Source organism: Lepisosteus oculatus, chromosome 7 (assembly GCF_040954835.1).
Source record: "Lepisosteus oculatus isolate fLepOcu1 chromosome 7, fLepOcu1.hap2, whole genome shotgun sequence".
In the NCBI taxonomy this organism is placed as follows: domain Eukaryota; kingdom Metazoa; phylum Chordata; class Actinopteri; order Semionotiformes; family Lepisosteidae; genus Lepisosteus; species Lepisosteus oculatus.
This window is the reverse complement of record NC_090702.1, coordinates 51,140,338-51,157,980: the sequence shown is the minus strand read 5'-3', so window position 1 is coordinate 51,157,980 and position 17,643 is coordinate 51,140,338. Positions and strand designations below refer to the sequence as shown.

Genomic DNA, 17,643 nt, shown 5'->3' with positions numbered 1-17,643 from the left:
GGGATGAGCTAGGATTTCATCACATATCTTTAAAGCTTGATTTTTCACTTTTAAATCAGGAGATGTTTTAATGTTTGTTAAGAAAACAAAACAAAAAAAAAACAGGGAAAATCTGAAATTTACTTGTCAGTTGAAAACATATGCCCAACCAAGCCAAGAAATTTGACATTACACTGAGAAAAGACACTGTTTGACATAATGCCATTTTTAGAAAACATTGTTAAATTAAGCCGGTTGACAGCCTTCAAAAGCCAAATGTATACTGTATGTAAACATACTGGATGATTTAACACTTAACCTGCCAGAGGTAGAACTTAAAAAAACACAACTAGGATATTTTTTATGTAGTGTTTTCTTATGAATACTCAAATTTTATACTATCACATAATCCTTCAGTACATCACAAATTCCTGTTGTTTCTCTTACTGAGCAGGATTTCTATTGCAACAACACATCATCAGTAGAGTATGACTAGCCTGCCTTACCCGAATATTGCACATAAGATTGTTAATATAGTCTCTCTCACTCACTCTCTCTCAAAGTCTGCTACTGAAGCATGCTTCATACCCATTAAGACATACTAAGTAAAGCTGTATCTTAACTAAACTTGACTGCATTCTAGTTTAACGCTTCTCAACATTTTGCATGCCAAAGGAGCACCTGCTTTAATGAAACCGAAATAATTTTGTGGAGGTGCATTGGCAAACAGCACATTTTTTCTCAAGGCTCAGAAATGAGCAATGCCAAATTTCCAGTGTTTGCCAGTTTAGATGTTCAACCCCAACTGAATGATTTTTTTTAAGATGAGTGAATCAGTGAAAGCTGAACAATGCTGTTATTTTAAATACACAAACCACACCGTGTTGCTTCTTGTCAGAATCTCTAGCTAGTCACAAGAGAGAAGAGTTCATTTGAACGTTTCCCAATAGTTTCATGCAAGTCTGAAGGTTATATTAATTTGATCTTCTGGCAACATGCATTTTGCTGATTTTTTATTCAAAGCCAAGGATCAGTGTCAGGTCTTGACAGGAGTGTATATTTTAAATGAATTATACATCTCCATATAAATGTGAACTCTGCTGAGGCACATATTCACCATTTCTCTAAGTACTCTTAAACAACAGTGACCATGATCCCTTTTTTATACTTCAAAAAGTGATAGCAGTTGTTTGCTATAATTGTGATTTGGGAATAGACACAATCCAATCACGGTGACCTTTATTTTTTGCCATTTAAAGTTCTCATTTACAGTAGCTTCTAAAATCTGTTTTGAGTCTCTATTTACATATTTGTCAGGTGGCTGAGATGAAACGCATCACTATGAACCTTCTGAAAACCATTCGGAAAATTAAATCAAGATATTCTGGTACATAAATCAGACTTTGAAAGTCATTTGCAGCCTAGTTTTTTTTTTGCTTCTTTTTGAAAATTGTACTGATCAGGCCTTGTGAAATTGAACATTTGGGTGTACTGTTTACAGTAAAATATATATCCCTTAGATGTGGAAGATCATTCAAAGTCGGCTGAAGAAGTAATGAACTGAATAATGAGTAATCCTTAGTTTGGATTCTGTCGTTCAAACCAAAAACACACTAGTTTACTCTGCTACCCAAATGGCCTTTTTCGCTTTGGGATATTGTTAGGACTCTTAGGTGTTCACCAAATTTAGTAGGGAACTGCAACAGTGCCATATATAATTTATTTTTTCACTAAACTGAGTCCAAAATGTCTACAGGCTAAGCCCTGTGCTGTTTGTAGGTACAGGTACAAGTTTTACAAGTACCAAAAAAAATGCTCAATAGTTGAGACCTGAAAACTGAATTTAGACCAACTGAGTGAATTAATTCAACTAAGTTTGAGAGCTGAAGTTCACCAGACACTAGAAGGCCCAGGTTTCACCACCCCTAGTAAGTAGTTTCATTGACTTAAAGCAAGGTTCGGCATTTTCTAACATGTTGCCAATGCACTGTTAGTGTTCACAATTAAGGGTCTCCTTTCTAAATTTTTGGGACAATGAAGTTTATCATATTCTTCCAGCTCTTAAATGTGACTATGAAAACAGAAAGTATCAATACAATCTGGCAGCGAACGTTTATCCTTTTGACATACAAAAATGGCAAGATATTAAGATCCAGCACTACAGCATGCCAAAACTATTTATACATAGGTTTCGAAAAGCCGCTTAATTGATAGAGATATTAAATTTATTTAGGATGATCGATTTTGTATTTCCCAAAGCAGGAAATAATGTAAGAACTGTAGTTATAACTGAAGTCACCGTGGCAGGTTAAGTGTTAAATAGTGAATCATGCACAAAATTGAAGAACAAGTATTATTTCATTTTACCCAACTAGAAGGCTATATACCCCCCAAATGCCCAAGTACTACGATGTAATATCTTCAGCTAATAATTACTGTAATTCAGGCACTAGATAAACCTGATTCAGACACTGCAAACACACCTATTTAAAACAAGCATACAAAACCAGTTCTGCTACTGACACTCACCTTCCTTCTCATTGAAGATTATGTTCTTACACAAGAGATCATTGTGACACAAAACCACAGGTGAACCTAGATCTGAGAGACTGTTCTGCATCCAGGCCATCTCCTCCTTGAGCTGTGTGGGACTTGGGATGTCCCGTTTAAACCTGTTTGGAAAGAAGATAAATAGTTATGACTTAAAGTCAGGGTTTTCCTTGTGCATTATCAAAACAATGTACGCTTTTCAAAGATTGAAACTGTAGATTTATTTTGCACAAGTATCAAACCAACATTTAGAATAACTTTTGTGAAACACAAAAGTTGAGTCTTTTTAATCTATAGGAAACCGGTTTACCAATAAGACTAGGTCATTTGGGGTCACTTTTGTCAATGCCTTAGGGGATTCTGAATACCTGAAACAGACATTCTCTTCATCACTTCTTGAAGTCTTGAAGCTAATGCTTTTGTTTATCAACTTTATCGCCTGTCAGAGTAGGACACTCCCTGAGCCAAGGAACTTACCTCACTGACCTTAACTATCTAGTAAAGAGACCCAAAACTGAACACTGAATGCCAAAGGAGGTTTCACTCCAATTCAGGCTTATGGTGGCCTGGATATGCTGTATAACACCAGCATACAAATGTCTTGATTTTAATAATAGGAGTTTAGCTATGGTAGGCATAGTGGCTGAGATTAGCATTGGGCACCGGGTTTTAGTTCCTGGGGTTCAATCTGGATTGCGTATTCACATGGTTTTCCTGCCACAGTTCAAAGATATACTAGTAGGTTAACTGGCTTCTGCAATAACTGACCCTGATGTGAGTGTGTGCTTGTTTGTGTGTCTGAGTGTGCCCTGTGATGGACTGGCGCTCAGTGCTTTCCAGGCCACCATGACCCTGAACTGGATAAGCAGTTTCTGAAAGTGAAGAATTTAACCACTTGTTCCTATACTGCAGCTGCTTCTTTCCCTGCTCCTCCACGTCGTGAAGCAAGCTCTCGTGTCCCATTCTGCGTGTAACTTCCTGTGACTGTCAACATTAAATATCTGTCAGAAACATGCTCAGTGCCCAGTCCCAATCTCCAACTTAATTTACCTGTAGCTATTACAGTGCTTACATATCCTCACATCTACAAAAGTGAAAGAAATTCAAAAGCTTTATGAATATTTCACTTTATATTCCAAATCAAAGCAGCATTTTATGGTATTTTAGTAGTAAAACTACATGGCAGTGCTTATTCAGTATGAGAGCCAGGTTGCATGAGAACACTCTAAACTCTCAACATCACAGTAAACTGAGGAGTCAAGGAGACAGCTGGTTTTGTTTGCATAACACAGAACATGAATTAACCACTTGGATGGATTCAACCCAGGCTCCGGTGATCTAAACAGGACCTGTGGGAGATTGCTAACAAGTGTGTGTCCAAAGAAGAATTAAAAAAATAGTAAAAGTTCACACAAAAAGCAGCTGAAGTTGGAACGAATTTCTTCTAATATAGTGATATTCTCAACAAAATGACCTGGGGCTGCTAGCAAAACATAAATCTCTCCTAAACCCAAGGGATTATCGTGCAACTCACGGTTCAGAACATGAAATATAAACCATATTTTTTGTTCCCAACCATGTATATGGCAATTGGAGAAATCCTTTAACAACTATGATAAAATTGATAAAACAGAGAAGGGACACAACTTAGACAGTTTGGGAGCGACAGATGTGATTATACATATAATTAGACTACTAATTTTTAGGTTTACCCACATGTGGAGGGAAAGTGTAGAGCTCTTAAAATCTGTTTAGCTGCAACTGTGAGGTAGGCAAACATGCTAAAGATCAAATACATTTTTAACAGATTTTAAAGTGCTGGTTAACCTCCTTTTAAGGTAGACAATACAAATGAGTAATGAGTCACTTTTCGGGGAAAAAAAACCCAGAAGAAATCTAGATGCCTTATATTATGAAATACTGAACATGGAAGTGAACTTTGCTGACATTTAAGTATTAAAACTGCATCAGGGCTGCTGATGTTTAGAGTTCGTATACCACAGTTAACACAATGTTTCCGTTAGCCTAACAGCAAGGCTTCAGAGGTTAGGAGAGCATCTCCCCAGTGCCACACCTAGCCCCATGCTTGATCACATTATTGTTTTGTTCAAAATTAAACTATTGAAAAGGCAGGGTGATGGCGCAAACTGAGGCTTGGCTCAACCCTCCACCTGTCTGATTGAAATAGGACACGCCTGTCTTAATTGGCTTAGAATCGTGTGGAAAGAAATTCCATAGGTGGTGAAATATGGGTTCAGTTTTGTTTTGTGCCTCGGGGTTTTGGCATTCATCGGAGTTCTTTAACATATGCATGTGACTCTAAAAAGAAACAATGAAATACTTCCTGTAATTCAAGGCCTTTTCTCCAGCTTTCAAATTGACATGCACATAGCTACTTTTTTGAGTTTTTAATTCACTTACCTAAGGTTTACTGTCTTGTCTTCAAATTCAGTAGGGACTAAGGAAAAATACTTTCCCATTTTCAGCCACAAGTTAGACTTTGGAACCCAGCCATTGTGAGCATGAATGGTGTGGTATTTAGCCATCTGCCTAGCAATAAGCCTGCAGAGAAAAGGAAAGAATGAAACTGCTTACAGTACTCTTATGATTACAGAGCCATCTAAAAATGATAAAGACTACGTTTCTCCAGAAACGTTCTCACCAATATATATTTAAGAGAACAACTAAAAGGTCTAAAGTAACTCAACTTGCTGAAATGAATAATTAACAAGTGTTTTACATTCCATATACAAAGTCACTTGTAGGGTAACAATTCGACGGCAATAATAATTCTGTTCAAAACACAAGACACCTTACCAATTTGGCACTTCAGCAATTTACTGTAGTTGTGGATAAATGCTGTTGCTTGGAGTGAATTCCAGGCATAACGTTTACTGAGTAAATACTCTGCTGGTAGAGGGCTACACTCAATGTAGTCCCCAGCCATCGCCTTGCACTATGTAAAGCTACCCATACAGTATTAAGAGTACTGCAGTGATCTCTCTGTCTTGCATGATCATCTCTCAACCGCCAAAAAAAAAAACAGATTTTGTCCACGTTCCAGTATTAGGGAAGTTTGGGCCTCCATGTAGCATTCTAGATAGCAAATCCTTTTATTGGCTGTTCACTGAGCTGACCACTTCCAACTTCAGAGCTAGAAGTGTTCTGTTAAGCAAAACTGTGTTTCGGGTTGACCTTTGCCGAGGCCCATCAGAGAAATATTTCTTTGATGTGCAGCCCAGCGAATTATGAGAAAGGGCTAATGCCTGAAGCACCGTTCGACCACTTGAGCATGTCGTGAGTGTTAGTGTCGACAGCGGGCACTACTGTTATTCTTCTGAGCAAAAATGGGTTCCCGGTGTGGGAAACACGCAGTGCAATACCTGAACATCTCCGGGCACCTGATGTGCTCAGGATCCAACGCGGTCCCCTGCATGAACTCGTAACACAGGCCATTGTTAAAAGTGCAGTAGAGGTGAGGCGCACACTTGTTAGCGTGCAACACGCGGAAGCTCTTGACTTCGTTCTCCCGATCCACAAACAGCTCCGTCTTGTTCCCATAGATCCTCACAAGCACCACGTCCTCCATGACCTCGCCCACATAGCAGCCGATCAGCTTGTTTGTAATGCCATCTGTAAATAACTGTAAAACAAATCAGAGACCACTGTAACTTATCACGTAAAAAGCAGAGATCAGTCAATTATATCACAGTCATTTAACTAATGCACAAAACCAGAGGACTGGTTAAGAGGCAGGGATATGTCCGTGACTGCATGGATTCAGTACTTCATTCTGACCGGAATCCAAACAAGACTGCCTATTCAGTAACAGACTTAACTGAACTCTGTAGGTTTATTCAAAAGCATTTATTTGCTCACAGCATAAAATCTACATTTTTAATGGTTTATTTGTAGGCTTTCTTCACATTTAAATCATAAAGCAACCATTATGAAACCAGATTGCTGTCTGTTGCCCTCTTTAATTATTGGGTTAAAGATTACCTACTGTACTAACATTTATATAATGTATTGAATAAGTTTACTAAGGAAGTTCAGCACTTAAGATGTGCCAGGCCTGAGAGAAGTACGGACCAGGAAGACCCCTGTAGAAAGACCTAAATACCAGGCTAATACTGCAATCCAGTCCAGGTTTGCAATCGTGTACAAAACAGCTAAAACAAGTCTCCTGAATGGCTCAACAGCTAAAGGCTCTCACGTGAGCAGTCACGTGAGCAGATTCATGGTCGCAGGTTCGAGCTTGGGTCAGGTCAGTAGATGGCTAGGTCACCAGGTGGCTGTCAGTGCAAGTAGGGGGAGCAACAGGAGGGGGGCACCAGTTAGCCAGGGTTTTTCCGGCCCTCAGTGTCACAGTGGGCCCATGGCCTCCTGGGAGCTAGCAGGCATGTGGGTGTGGTCAGTGATGGACATGCCTCTTATCCAATCACAGCTGAGATACCCGTGATGCGTTAGAAGACAGGTTGCATGAAAGTGGGGGGGCAGAGGAGTGCATGTACAATTCTTCATTTTCCCCTGGGTGACGTAGCAGGATTCCAGATCAATAATTCCAATCCGTGTAAAAAAATAAAATGGGTAGAAAGAAAAAATGTGCAAAAGACAACTACCAAATATTGTGAAACTGCTGAAGGTTAAAAGGTTAATAACTGATATTAAAAGATAACTGTAGACGTCCACAAGAATAGTTTTTCCAAATCATTAAGCCACCTCAACCAGTGAGCAATTCATCCATAAAACAATACTCCTTTATTTTCTCTTGGGTCATATCTTTAAATGTTGTTACTGCATACTGCTTCTCACGATGGAACATTTCTTCATACTTGCCTTTTGGTTAAGACTGTGACAGAAACTCTAGCCCTGGTTTGTATTTTTTTAAATCAAGCAAAGCCAAGCAACCAAGTAATAACAGATGAAAAATGGAACCACAGTGATCATGAAATACTAGATCTTCACAGCAATGGCTATACCAAATTTTGGGAGTTAAATTTGGAAAAAACAAAAAGTAGAACCGAATGATTTTTTATCAGTGTGCTTTGTCCTATTTTGAAAACTTGTAGTTAATTTTAGTCACTTATGAGTACGCTCAACAGGGAGAGCCAACATTCCACTCTTAATCTGCTACACAGCTTACCATTCAATTAGGGCAAAAGGATTTTAAGGAATTTTATTTTGCCAATGCCAAACATTTCAAATATTTCATGATCTTGCAGTTCTCTAATCAACAATGAATGAAGCTGTGAGAGAAACTGCTTTTTTCTGCATGTTAGAGCAGCACTATTTTGTTAAAGCAGAAACAGACTAGGAAATATTTGGAAACCAGCCCCGTTTTGTGACAGGTGGTTGTTTACCGCAATAAAGTGAGCTTTTTTAAAATGAAACCATGTTCTACCCAATAAATATGTAACTGTATATGGGGAAATAAGCATCTTGCAAGATTTCATACTTCACAAAAATTGCTGTATTTTATGGTGGAAAATATGTATAAAACATTTTCAAAACAAATTCTGTTTTTGACAAGGTAGAATTTTTTACATTAATCAATTTATATAGGAAACTTCATTTCAATTTACAGTATTGTCTTAATCACCCAATTCAGTGGTAAATACTTCATGAACATTCCATGCTGAAAAGAGAAGAACACGAAGAAGGCTCCACAGCTGAAATGTTGTTTTTCTTCTGCTTTCAGCCTGGAATAAACCTTTACTTGTTCCTGTGTGGCCTACACATGCTGACCCAGCTCCCCACTTGAACTACTTCATGAATATGGCTCATAGAAGCAAACATGCTCACATTTGGTCTAATCTGACAGACTGAAGATGGACGCATGGCTCGTTTTATCAAAGAGCAGTTGAAATGGATTATTGATCAGATGCCGATTCTCCTGTGTATTAACTGGTGCTAGTCTATTATTCCTAGTCTAAGATACAACCAAGGGAAACCTGTTGTGTTAGTTTAAAACAGTTCTGCATTTAATAATAATAATAATAATAATAATAATAATAATAATAATAATAATAATAATGATGCTTACACTTCTATAACACTTTTCTGGACACTCCACTCAAAGCGCTTTACAGGTAATGGGGACTCCCCTCCACCACCACCAATGTGCAGCCCCACCTGGATGATGCAACGGCCAGAACACTCACCATACATCAGCTCTATGTGGGGAGGAGAGCAGAGTAATGTAGGCAATTCATAGATGGGGATTATTAGGAGGCCATGATTGGTAAAGGCCAATGGGGAAATTTGGCCAGGACACCAGGTTTTGAGAAGCACCATGGGATTTTTAATGACCACAGAGAGTCAGCACCTCGGTTTTACGTCTCATCCAAAGGACGGCGCCTGTTTTACAGTATAGTGTCCCCGTCACTATACTGGGGCATTAGGACCCACATGGACCACAGGGTGAGCGCCCCCTGCTGGCCCCACTAACACCTCTTCCAGCAGCAACCTTAGTTTCTCCCAGGAGGTCTCTCATCCAGGTACTGACCAGGCTCACACCTGCTTAGCTTCAGTGGGTTGCCAGTTGTGAGTTGCAGGGTGATATGGCTGCTGCTATTTGGACCATTAAACAAAACCTGAAAAGGTAATGACTTAAAGAACTCCCTTCTTCCTTTGGAAAGTAAGGACAAGAAATGGAAGACGCCTCTTGATACAGAATAGTTCAGTACTCGGGAACCACCTCCCAAGCTTCAGTGTTGAAGTTGACTTGGTGGTCAACCTCATGGAATCACTGGGTTGTTAATTAGCAAGAACCAAAATCACCAAGATGGGCTGAATAGCCTCTTGCTTGCATCTTTCCTTATGTGGAAGGCTGAAGCAATAGCAAGTATTATAGAGGCATTTCTCACCAAAAGATACAATGAATTGTTTTTAAGAGACAACCGCAATACATGAGGCTTACAGATATCATACACATGTACTGTACATAGGAGAAGGTCACAAATAAGAGGAGGCTATCCAGCTCATCTAATCTGTTTGGTTCCTAGTAAATAACTGAGCCAAGGATTGTCATCCAGGATATTCCCTGAAAGCTGAGGAGGCCTGTGAGTCTGCCACATAGACAAGCACCTCCAAGGCACGGTGAGAGACCAACTGCCCTGCAGAAGTCTCTGCTCGTTCTGCGTTACGTTTAACGTCAGATAACAAAAAACATACTGAGCAAGAGTTAATTCCAGAAAGACTGGTTCAGGAATGACGGAGAGATGCGGCGTTTCCATTTCAACAAAAGAACAAATAAACACCGCAGCTCAGGTGCAGAGTATTTAGGAGAGGAAAATAATGCTCAGCTCACTGAGGGAGGAAGATTGGACTTGGTAGGAGCCTTAAAGCAAGTTAAATCAGAGACTCCTGACAGTCAGCAGAAGACCGTGAACAACCAGCTCAGTGTCTGCCGTGGTCTTTAAAAAGCACACCACAAAATATCCCATCTGGAGCATATGTATTCAGACACGCAAAATAAAGTGCCTCTAGGGTTTGAATGTGGGATCCTGAAGCGGTCAACATGTTTCACATTACAGTCTACAGAGCTAGATTAGATGTTACACTACTACTAGCTAGGCCACAACTAATAAACAGCTCCGACAGGAGTTCGATCAATCTCCTGACTAATTCTGACATAGTTTTGTTTCTTTCATTTTAAGAGTGAACTGATATACTGTATATTCCTATTTGTCTTCAATCTAAAGGGTTAATCATCCAAGCCAGAGTAATTCTATCCTGCAGGACTCCCAGTAAATCTGAATATTCAAACTAAGGTTCCAAGCAGCCAACTTCAGTGTAGAACACAACATGCTTTTATGCCACATAATTCAATCAGAACTCATTTTGATTATGAACTGGGTTGACGATTATTTTATTAATATAATCTATGTCGTAATACGCTGATAAAATTATTAACATAACTAAACTATCTGAAGTTGAATGTCTCCACAACCAAGGACAGAGCAACTGATTTCAGGAAGAACTCCCCACTCAAACCTGCAAACTGGAGTGAATCAGTACAGATAGCATGCCTTTTACTGTATCTGCTTGAACTTTTATCCTGATTTGCTGATTTAGGAATCTGAGGAGTAAGAACTACATCAGATCGTCATTAGTGCTGATCTTTAGGCCCACATACAAAAGAACCCTGCACACCCTTTGTTTAATGAATTCCAATTACTATCCTCAGAATGTAGACACAGATTTCATAAGCCTATTTGTTCTTACATTCTCATTTATACCTCAGGCTATAACCCCACTTGACACAATTACAATGATTATTTTATGCACATACTGTATATGTGGGCTGCTTGTTTGTGGGTTTTCGTGATATTGTCTGCTCTTGTTCGTAGCTTGCACAAACTTGCGGATTGGCACAAGAGTGACAGAAAACAGCTGTAGGGTAACATGGGTGAGGCAAACAGTATTTATGACATCTATTACACTATTTCTAAAATGCATTCAGTAAAGTTATCTTAGGTTTTATGAATGGGAAAAATGTTCTCTTTAAAGGGAACAAAACAAAAACTAGAGAACACTGATGAGTAGTGAATAGAGAATTCACCGTATCCACCCTCAATCCGTGTGTAGTGGAACCACTCCCTGCAAATTCAATCTGTGCCATCACTGGAGAGGCACAGGTGTAAGATTACATGATCCCTTTCTTCTGACCTCTTCAATACATCGTTCCATCAGGAACAGATTCTAAAAAGTAGGACAGTTAAGTCTTATTCCCGTTTTATATCCGAGTTACATAAACTCATAAACTATTAGTTTACATACATACGCAACATAACTTTTGTTATGTTTCACACCTGAAGAAGGCTCCACGGCCGAAACATTGTGTTCTCTTTCTTCTTTTTTTCAGCATGGAATAAACCTATTACTTGTTCCTTTGCAGCCTACGCATGCTGACGCAGCTACCCACCTGAACTATAACTTTTGTTATGTTAGTACTTAACAAACGTTATTAGCAATTAACTTAACAAAACAAATCTCTAAGGTTCAATAGTATTCCAACAATTGCATTAAAGGAAACTTAGACAAGACTACAAGTGTACTGTACCTTAAAGTTGAAACGGGGGAAATACATACAAAGCTGAATGTGAGGTAATATAGTCATCTCGTTGAAGCCAATACTCTGGCTTCTTCCAAAATTCAGCTGGATGAGATCGATTACCAACTAAAAACCAAAGCAGATGGATCAAATGCCCCAACCCATCTGTTAGTCTCATGTTAAGATGAAATAAAACACCAAGTAAAAAATAACTTGGTGCCTCTCAATACAAAACTGAATGAAAAATCGCCCTAGACGGTGATACATTTCTAAGTCTCACGCCACACACACAGAAATTGTATTCATTTCACATTTCACATATCACTTGTGACTGCTCATCTAGCACCTGATTCCCGCTTGTACATCTCCAACTTGTTACCTGTGAGTAAAAGTGTCAGATTAATTTGTGCATTTATAACATTAAAGTACAGTAACTCTCCCACATTCATTAGAATGTGTCCAGCAGTCTGCAAACAGTAAGATCTGAATGATCTACTGCCAAGGCAAAAGTCTGGACCAGTGGTCTGGGCTCAAGACTCACGACTGTAAGGTTAAAATCCTTGGTAAGGCACAAGTGTGTTACTCTTGAGAAAGATTCACTGAAGATTACTGCAGTACAAACCCTGCTGTATAAGGGTGTTAATATAAATCACTTTGGATAAAAGCATCAATTAGCTAATATAATTACAATTAATAAAAATGTAGCACCAGCCTTACATTTTCCGTCTTCAGTTTGGAATTATTTTATTGCCTTCTTAAATTAAAAAGATAAGATCATATCTACAGTTTAAATGGGAATCAAAGCCGTCAGAATTAAATAATTGTGCCCCAAGAATACCAAATATAAAGATACATTAAGATAGAGGGAAAATAAATGAAATTCATGACTAAAGGAAATCTTTTTTTCCTGGTAGAATATCTAAAGAATCACAAAATATCAACCTGCTCTATCAAAAGATATAGCAAAATTTTAGTTTATCAAGAATACATTTGCCAATAGGGAGTTTAGTATTCAGACTCCACTGATAAAACATGACACTGACAATGGATATTATTGTTATTTGATTTGAATCTAAAGATAAACGTGTCCAATCCTACGTTAACAAAATATAGCACCAACCTTAAATACTTCAGCAAATGTTTGTTTAATGGAGATTGCTTACACATTTAATTCCTGTTTCACCTTTAACTTCAAACACTGCAAACAATTGTGCTGCATTGAGCTTCTGAACCATCTGAACCTAGAAAACTGATAAGTGGCAAATTAATTAACGGAAACCGTTAATTACGGTAATAAACTGACTAAATTAAAACTGAGTAGCTCAAATCATAAAGAATTAGCCAGTTTATTACTTTTATGCTTATGGCATTTCTTCCTGTAGATAGGAAAAAAATCAGTCAGCATGTCTTTAACTGTATTAAACTTAAGACTTGTTTTATCGGTGTATTGCTTAATTAGAAAGGTAATCCCTTCCAAAAGAATGATAATATAAAAAAAGATGTTTAATAATACACAAAGCAGATTCTCATGTTTCAATGGGAGAAAAACAAAACCTGAAGCGATCTTACTCCAGCATTTTGTTTCTAACCGCAGCTTCTCAAACTTTTCTGGGTGCACAACTCCCTTGTTTGGAATTGTTAAGTCTCAAGTTATATCAAAGACACAACTAATGTTTTGTGAGGCGCCAAACTGTCCTTTAGCCCTGCTGCGGTAGCTGCCAAGTGTTTTGCAGGAAGGAAACAGCAGTGTGGAAGGCAGCTGTGGGAACACACCGAGGTCAGTAAATGTGAATGGAACCCCTACCTAAAAGCCGGGACCTTGCCATTCCAGTAGTGATCCAGCTACCATAGCCCATATTTTCATTTCACTTTGTCATCTTTCTCTACTCTGGTGACAAAGTTTTTCTGGGGTGCTCCAAAGCCTACGTCACTCACCCCACACTGCCTCTTCAGTGCTTTAATCTTTTGGCGAGAGGGGGCAGACCGTCAATGTTTGCCACGGTTTCGGCTGCCAGCGCGCACAGGTCACTGCTGCTATAGCAGCAAATCTGTTGCACCCATAATCTTTCTAAACAAAAGGCAGATCAGTTTACACAGGTGAAACACGCCGAAGTCAGAGGGATGCACCTGTGTGCAATGCCATCACTCTTCATCAGCTGACCTGCTCATTGTATCGTAGTCCAAATCTCTCCTGTCAAGGAAACAAATGACTCATCGTGAAGCTTGTGCCAGTTGTGAACCTCCCAACAGTGAGAAGTGGTGAAAGGGAGAAGAGGGAGTGTCCTTGTTAACTTTTGTTTACTGTACTACATTCCGCATTTCGATCACATACTGTGGGTGCGTTCTGGCACCTGTCACCGAGATTATTTTCTATTGTTGAGGACAATAACAAGGATTTCCAGCAGCGCAGTGTGACAAGCTTAACAAATTATTAACAAATTATTAACAAATTATTGTTGCTTAACTTAATCATCGCAATTAAGTAAAACACATGTATTTTTCTTCACCTCAATGCTAGAGAAACAGGCTATAGAAATAACTTGAAATGCTGCCTTGCTCTGAATTCCGATCCTGCTGAATGTCAATAATCCTGTTTGACAACGCAGTAAAGAACTTGGACAACGGCGCACTCAAATTATACGACTCATGAAAGGGATACTCCGTAATTCTCAAATAGGAAAAAAAAACAATATTGCAAATAATCATATACTATAATCATTTTTAATGTAAGAAAACACAAACAATTTGAGTTTTTAATGTTGGGGTGAGGACTCATTTCGCCCGTGTGCTCTTTCTCCACCTGCGTTTCTTCCCACTTACAGAGCTGCGGTCTGCGGTGCGTCACATGCCACAGAGACCCTTACCCTTCAGTGATGTAAAACTACATCACTGTAACGATGTCCAGTCAGCACAGCAGGTAATTTCCCCAAACGTGTGCAGTATGCTAATGAGACTTTTAAGCCGGTCCTTGGTCATCCACGATCCCGTGGCACAACTAAAAGAAGCAGGGGTGGTAAGCCCTATGTTGTGGCTATGGGTCACTTAGACCATCAATCTACGACCGTGCATTCTTAAAGAGCCCCACATACAAACAGGGGAACAGTTCCTCCCTTCTCTACTTGAGCTGCTGTGTAGTGGGGCGAAAGTGATTAGGTATCCTTTAGGATGAAAAGAACTATATACAGTAAATCAAGAATTATCCAGTCCCCTAATAGGGAAGGGATTGCCGGATAATCATCTCAAAGTTTTATAGTAGCCTATTTGTGCAAATCCTCAGTGCTTTGAATTTGTCCCAGCTGTATACAAATGTTGGAAACGATGCAAGGAGCACTTAAAAACACACAAAAAGGCTGCATGCACAATGCAAGATGAAGAATCAAAGTGTTGTACAGTACACACTTCAGCTTGTTTCACGAAAAGTACATTGAAAACGTACACCATTTAAGAAGAAAGAAGATATTTTCTAGATCTGCCCATGACCTCCAGAAAATGTTGGAAGCAGTTGGATGGTGTTGTCTCCATTCTGTGTTCATAGAAGGTTCAATTTGACCTTAACATGTTTTTAGATAATCTAGTAGTTTAGTAATAAGATTATACATAGTGGTCACACGCTGGTTATGGGTGAATATTTTTATAATAAAAGTGATACAATTTTTACAATTGTAATCTTCATTTCAATGTTATAATTACTTCAAGACTCTCTAAATGGGAATTTTGTATTAACTTCAACTCTGCACAAGAAAAACTTTGGGAAGTCTCTGTGAGTTTTCTCTTATGGAAATGTATGAAACAGAAGTCAAATTTTCTATGCAGGATGCCAGTATCACTGCACATTGTGGCTCGACCTGTTAATTTCACAAGGTTTGGTTTTTTTGACTTAAAATGAATGTTTAACAACCAGTTTGAACAATTATTAACCTATATTTACATGTTTTTAACGATCAAATGTTAATCAATTATGATCTTGGGGCACCCTTTGTTATTTTTTTTTAAATCAAACTGGAGAAACTGCAGAAGCAAAAGATCATTAATGAGGGGAACACTGCGCTCGGGTCATAAGGCGTACTGCAGGACATACATTTCTGTGAGGAACTACACAAGAGGGAATGAAGAGAAACTTATACGACTTATGAAATACGACTAGTGATGGTTAACCGAGAAATCAAAACGTCCAGCAAATCATTTTCGGGGCAGACGTGTTAAATCAACCGGATCCGAAACAAATAAACTTGGGGGGAAAAACGCTCCTGGAGTAAAAGATTTTAAGACAAACTGTACGAAACTGATCAAACTTTTCCAGCCCCGAGGACGTGCGTTCATCTTTAATCTGCAGTTTGGCTAAAGATCTGCGTCACTAGTCTAGTCACCTGCTCTGCATCCGTTTCTTTCGCACACCGCCGGTAACCTGCTTCGCGAAACGTGAAATATACATCAAATAGCATATATATATGTACAGTATGTACACGTGTGTGTGTGTGTGTTAAGCGTTACCATCCGGTCATGAAAGGGACGCAGGAAGAAAAACAAAAAGACCGAAAACCCGGCACAGAAATGAAGGTTGTCGAGACAAAACCCCCGACGCAGAACACCGCGCGTCTGCAGCCCACCGAGCAGAAACGACACGCACGACTTTACACGTCACGGCCCGGGGGTGAGGGATCGGGGCGATTCCCCCCTGCACGGGGCGAAGGAGGCTGCACCCCCCCGTGCAGTGTGCAGTGTGCGCAGTGTGCAGTGCAGTAATTTAGGGGAAAGCCCCCCCCCCAGGACACGCACGCCAGCAGACACGGAGGCCTCTCCGACCGCCCTTCCCCATCTGCGGCTGGCGTCGCCCCGGCAGTCTCGGCTTTCATTGAATTTCTCTAAAACGTCCGGCATCCTTTCAAAACCCTGCAGCGGGTCACTGCCCCCCCCAAACCACGGTTTCGCTTAATAAAAAAAAAACCCGCGCACATCCTTCATTTCGCGTACGAAATTGAGAAATATACCTTCATCTTGACATCTGTCTCTTTCCAGTGGGGTCTCAGTTCCTTGATAAGTTTCTGGGCTCCAGCTCTGAAATCGTGCTCGTCTACTGTGACATCTAATTTGGGGACTGCTGGGGCTCCCGCAGGGACGTGGATGTAGTCGGCCATGATCACGAGTACGGTTTTTTTTTTCCCCCTCACTTTTATTAACGGCTGTCAAAGAAAAGACACGTTTCAATGGGCTGTAGACGAGCTCCCGCGCGTGCCTTCGCAGTTAGAATCGCCTCAGCTGGTTCTGCTTCTTAGAACGTTCCAACCCCTCGTAAAGCAACCCGCGCGCGTTGCATGCTGGTCCCGGGGTGAGTCACAGCATCAGGTGAGGCGTTGCCTCATTGTGACAAGGTTGCCGCGACTGTGACGTTTTTCTGCCGGCAGTGTACTGTGTGCGGGCGGCGTCGGGTATTTCAAGTGAAGTTGCTGGATTTTTGTTTTTTATGTTTTAGTTTTGTTTCATTGGAATACGTAATAAACACTCCCCCGTGCATGGCGATACGCAGTAATAAGGCCCAAAGCTCATTTGCTCTGCAGTCCGCATTTATTTTCCTAGTCGTGTGTAACACTTTGAATTGGCAGGGACCTGGGCTGCTCCAAGCCAAGAGCTTTCAAAACCCCGGCAGCCTTTTGGAAAGAGGAGATCTAATTTTAGCAGGCAATTAATCAGCTACCACACATCGTGCTGGTTTTATGCGAAAGAAGGTGTTAAAAAAAAACACCGGCTGATGAGCAACTTCGTAGAAGTTGTTATTAGTTACATAGTATTCCAGAATGGGAAGAGAGTTCTAGAACATGCTGGATATAACCGGGTGCGACGCTCCCTTCTTCAAACGGCGTCATCACATGCACTCACACCCACTCTTGCTCTCTGTTAAAAAAACAAGGTATGATCATCCTGAGGTAGAGAGAGTTTGTATTATCGCCAAGGGACAATTGATTTGAAGGTTAAAGAATAATTTTACGGTAGACCTATAGAATGTGGGTTACAAGCAGTGATTTTACTATGGTCTTCTGACAAAATCGAGTGCTTATTTG

General features: G+C 39.9%; 1 protein-coding gene across 3 annotated transcripts in view; it reads right to left on the bottom strand.

The window, feature by feature from the left end:
- Positions 1-16,990, bottom strand: part of etnk1 (ethanolamine kinase 1) — a 29,321-nt gene extending 12,331 nt beyond the window's left edge. The window contains exons 1-4 of one of the 3 annotated variants that reach the window (XM_015352059.2): positions 16,576-16,990; positions 5,913-6,172; positions 4,951-5,091; positions 2,509-2,651 (exon numbers count right to left, since the gene is read on the bottom strand). In XM_015352059.2, the coding sequence (XP_015207545.1) occupies positions 2,509-2,651; positions 4,951-5,091; positions 5,913-6,172; positions 16,576-16,722 (691 nt within the window). In that variant the 5' untranslated portion in view covers positions 16,723-16,990. The remainder of the gene's footprint in view (positions 1-2,508; positions 2,652-4,950; positions 5,092-5,912; positions 6,173-16,575) is intronic. The other 2 variants (XM_015352058.2, XM_006633185.3) reach the window with 2 other exon arrangements.
- Positions 16,991-17,643: the final 653 nt, after the last annotated feature.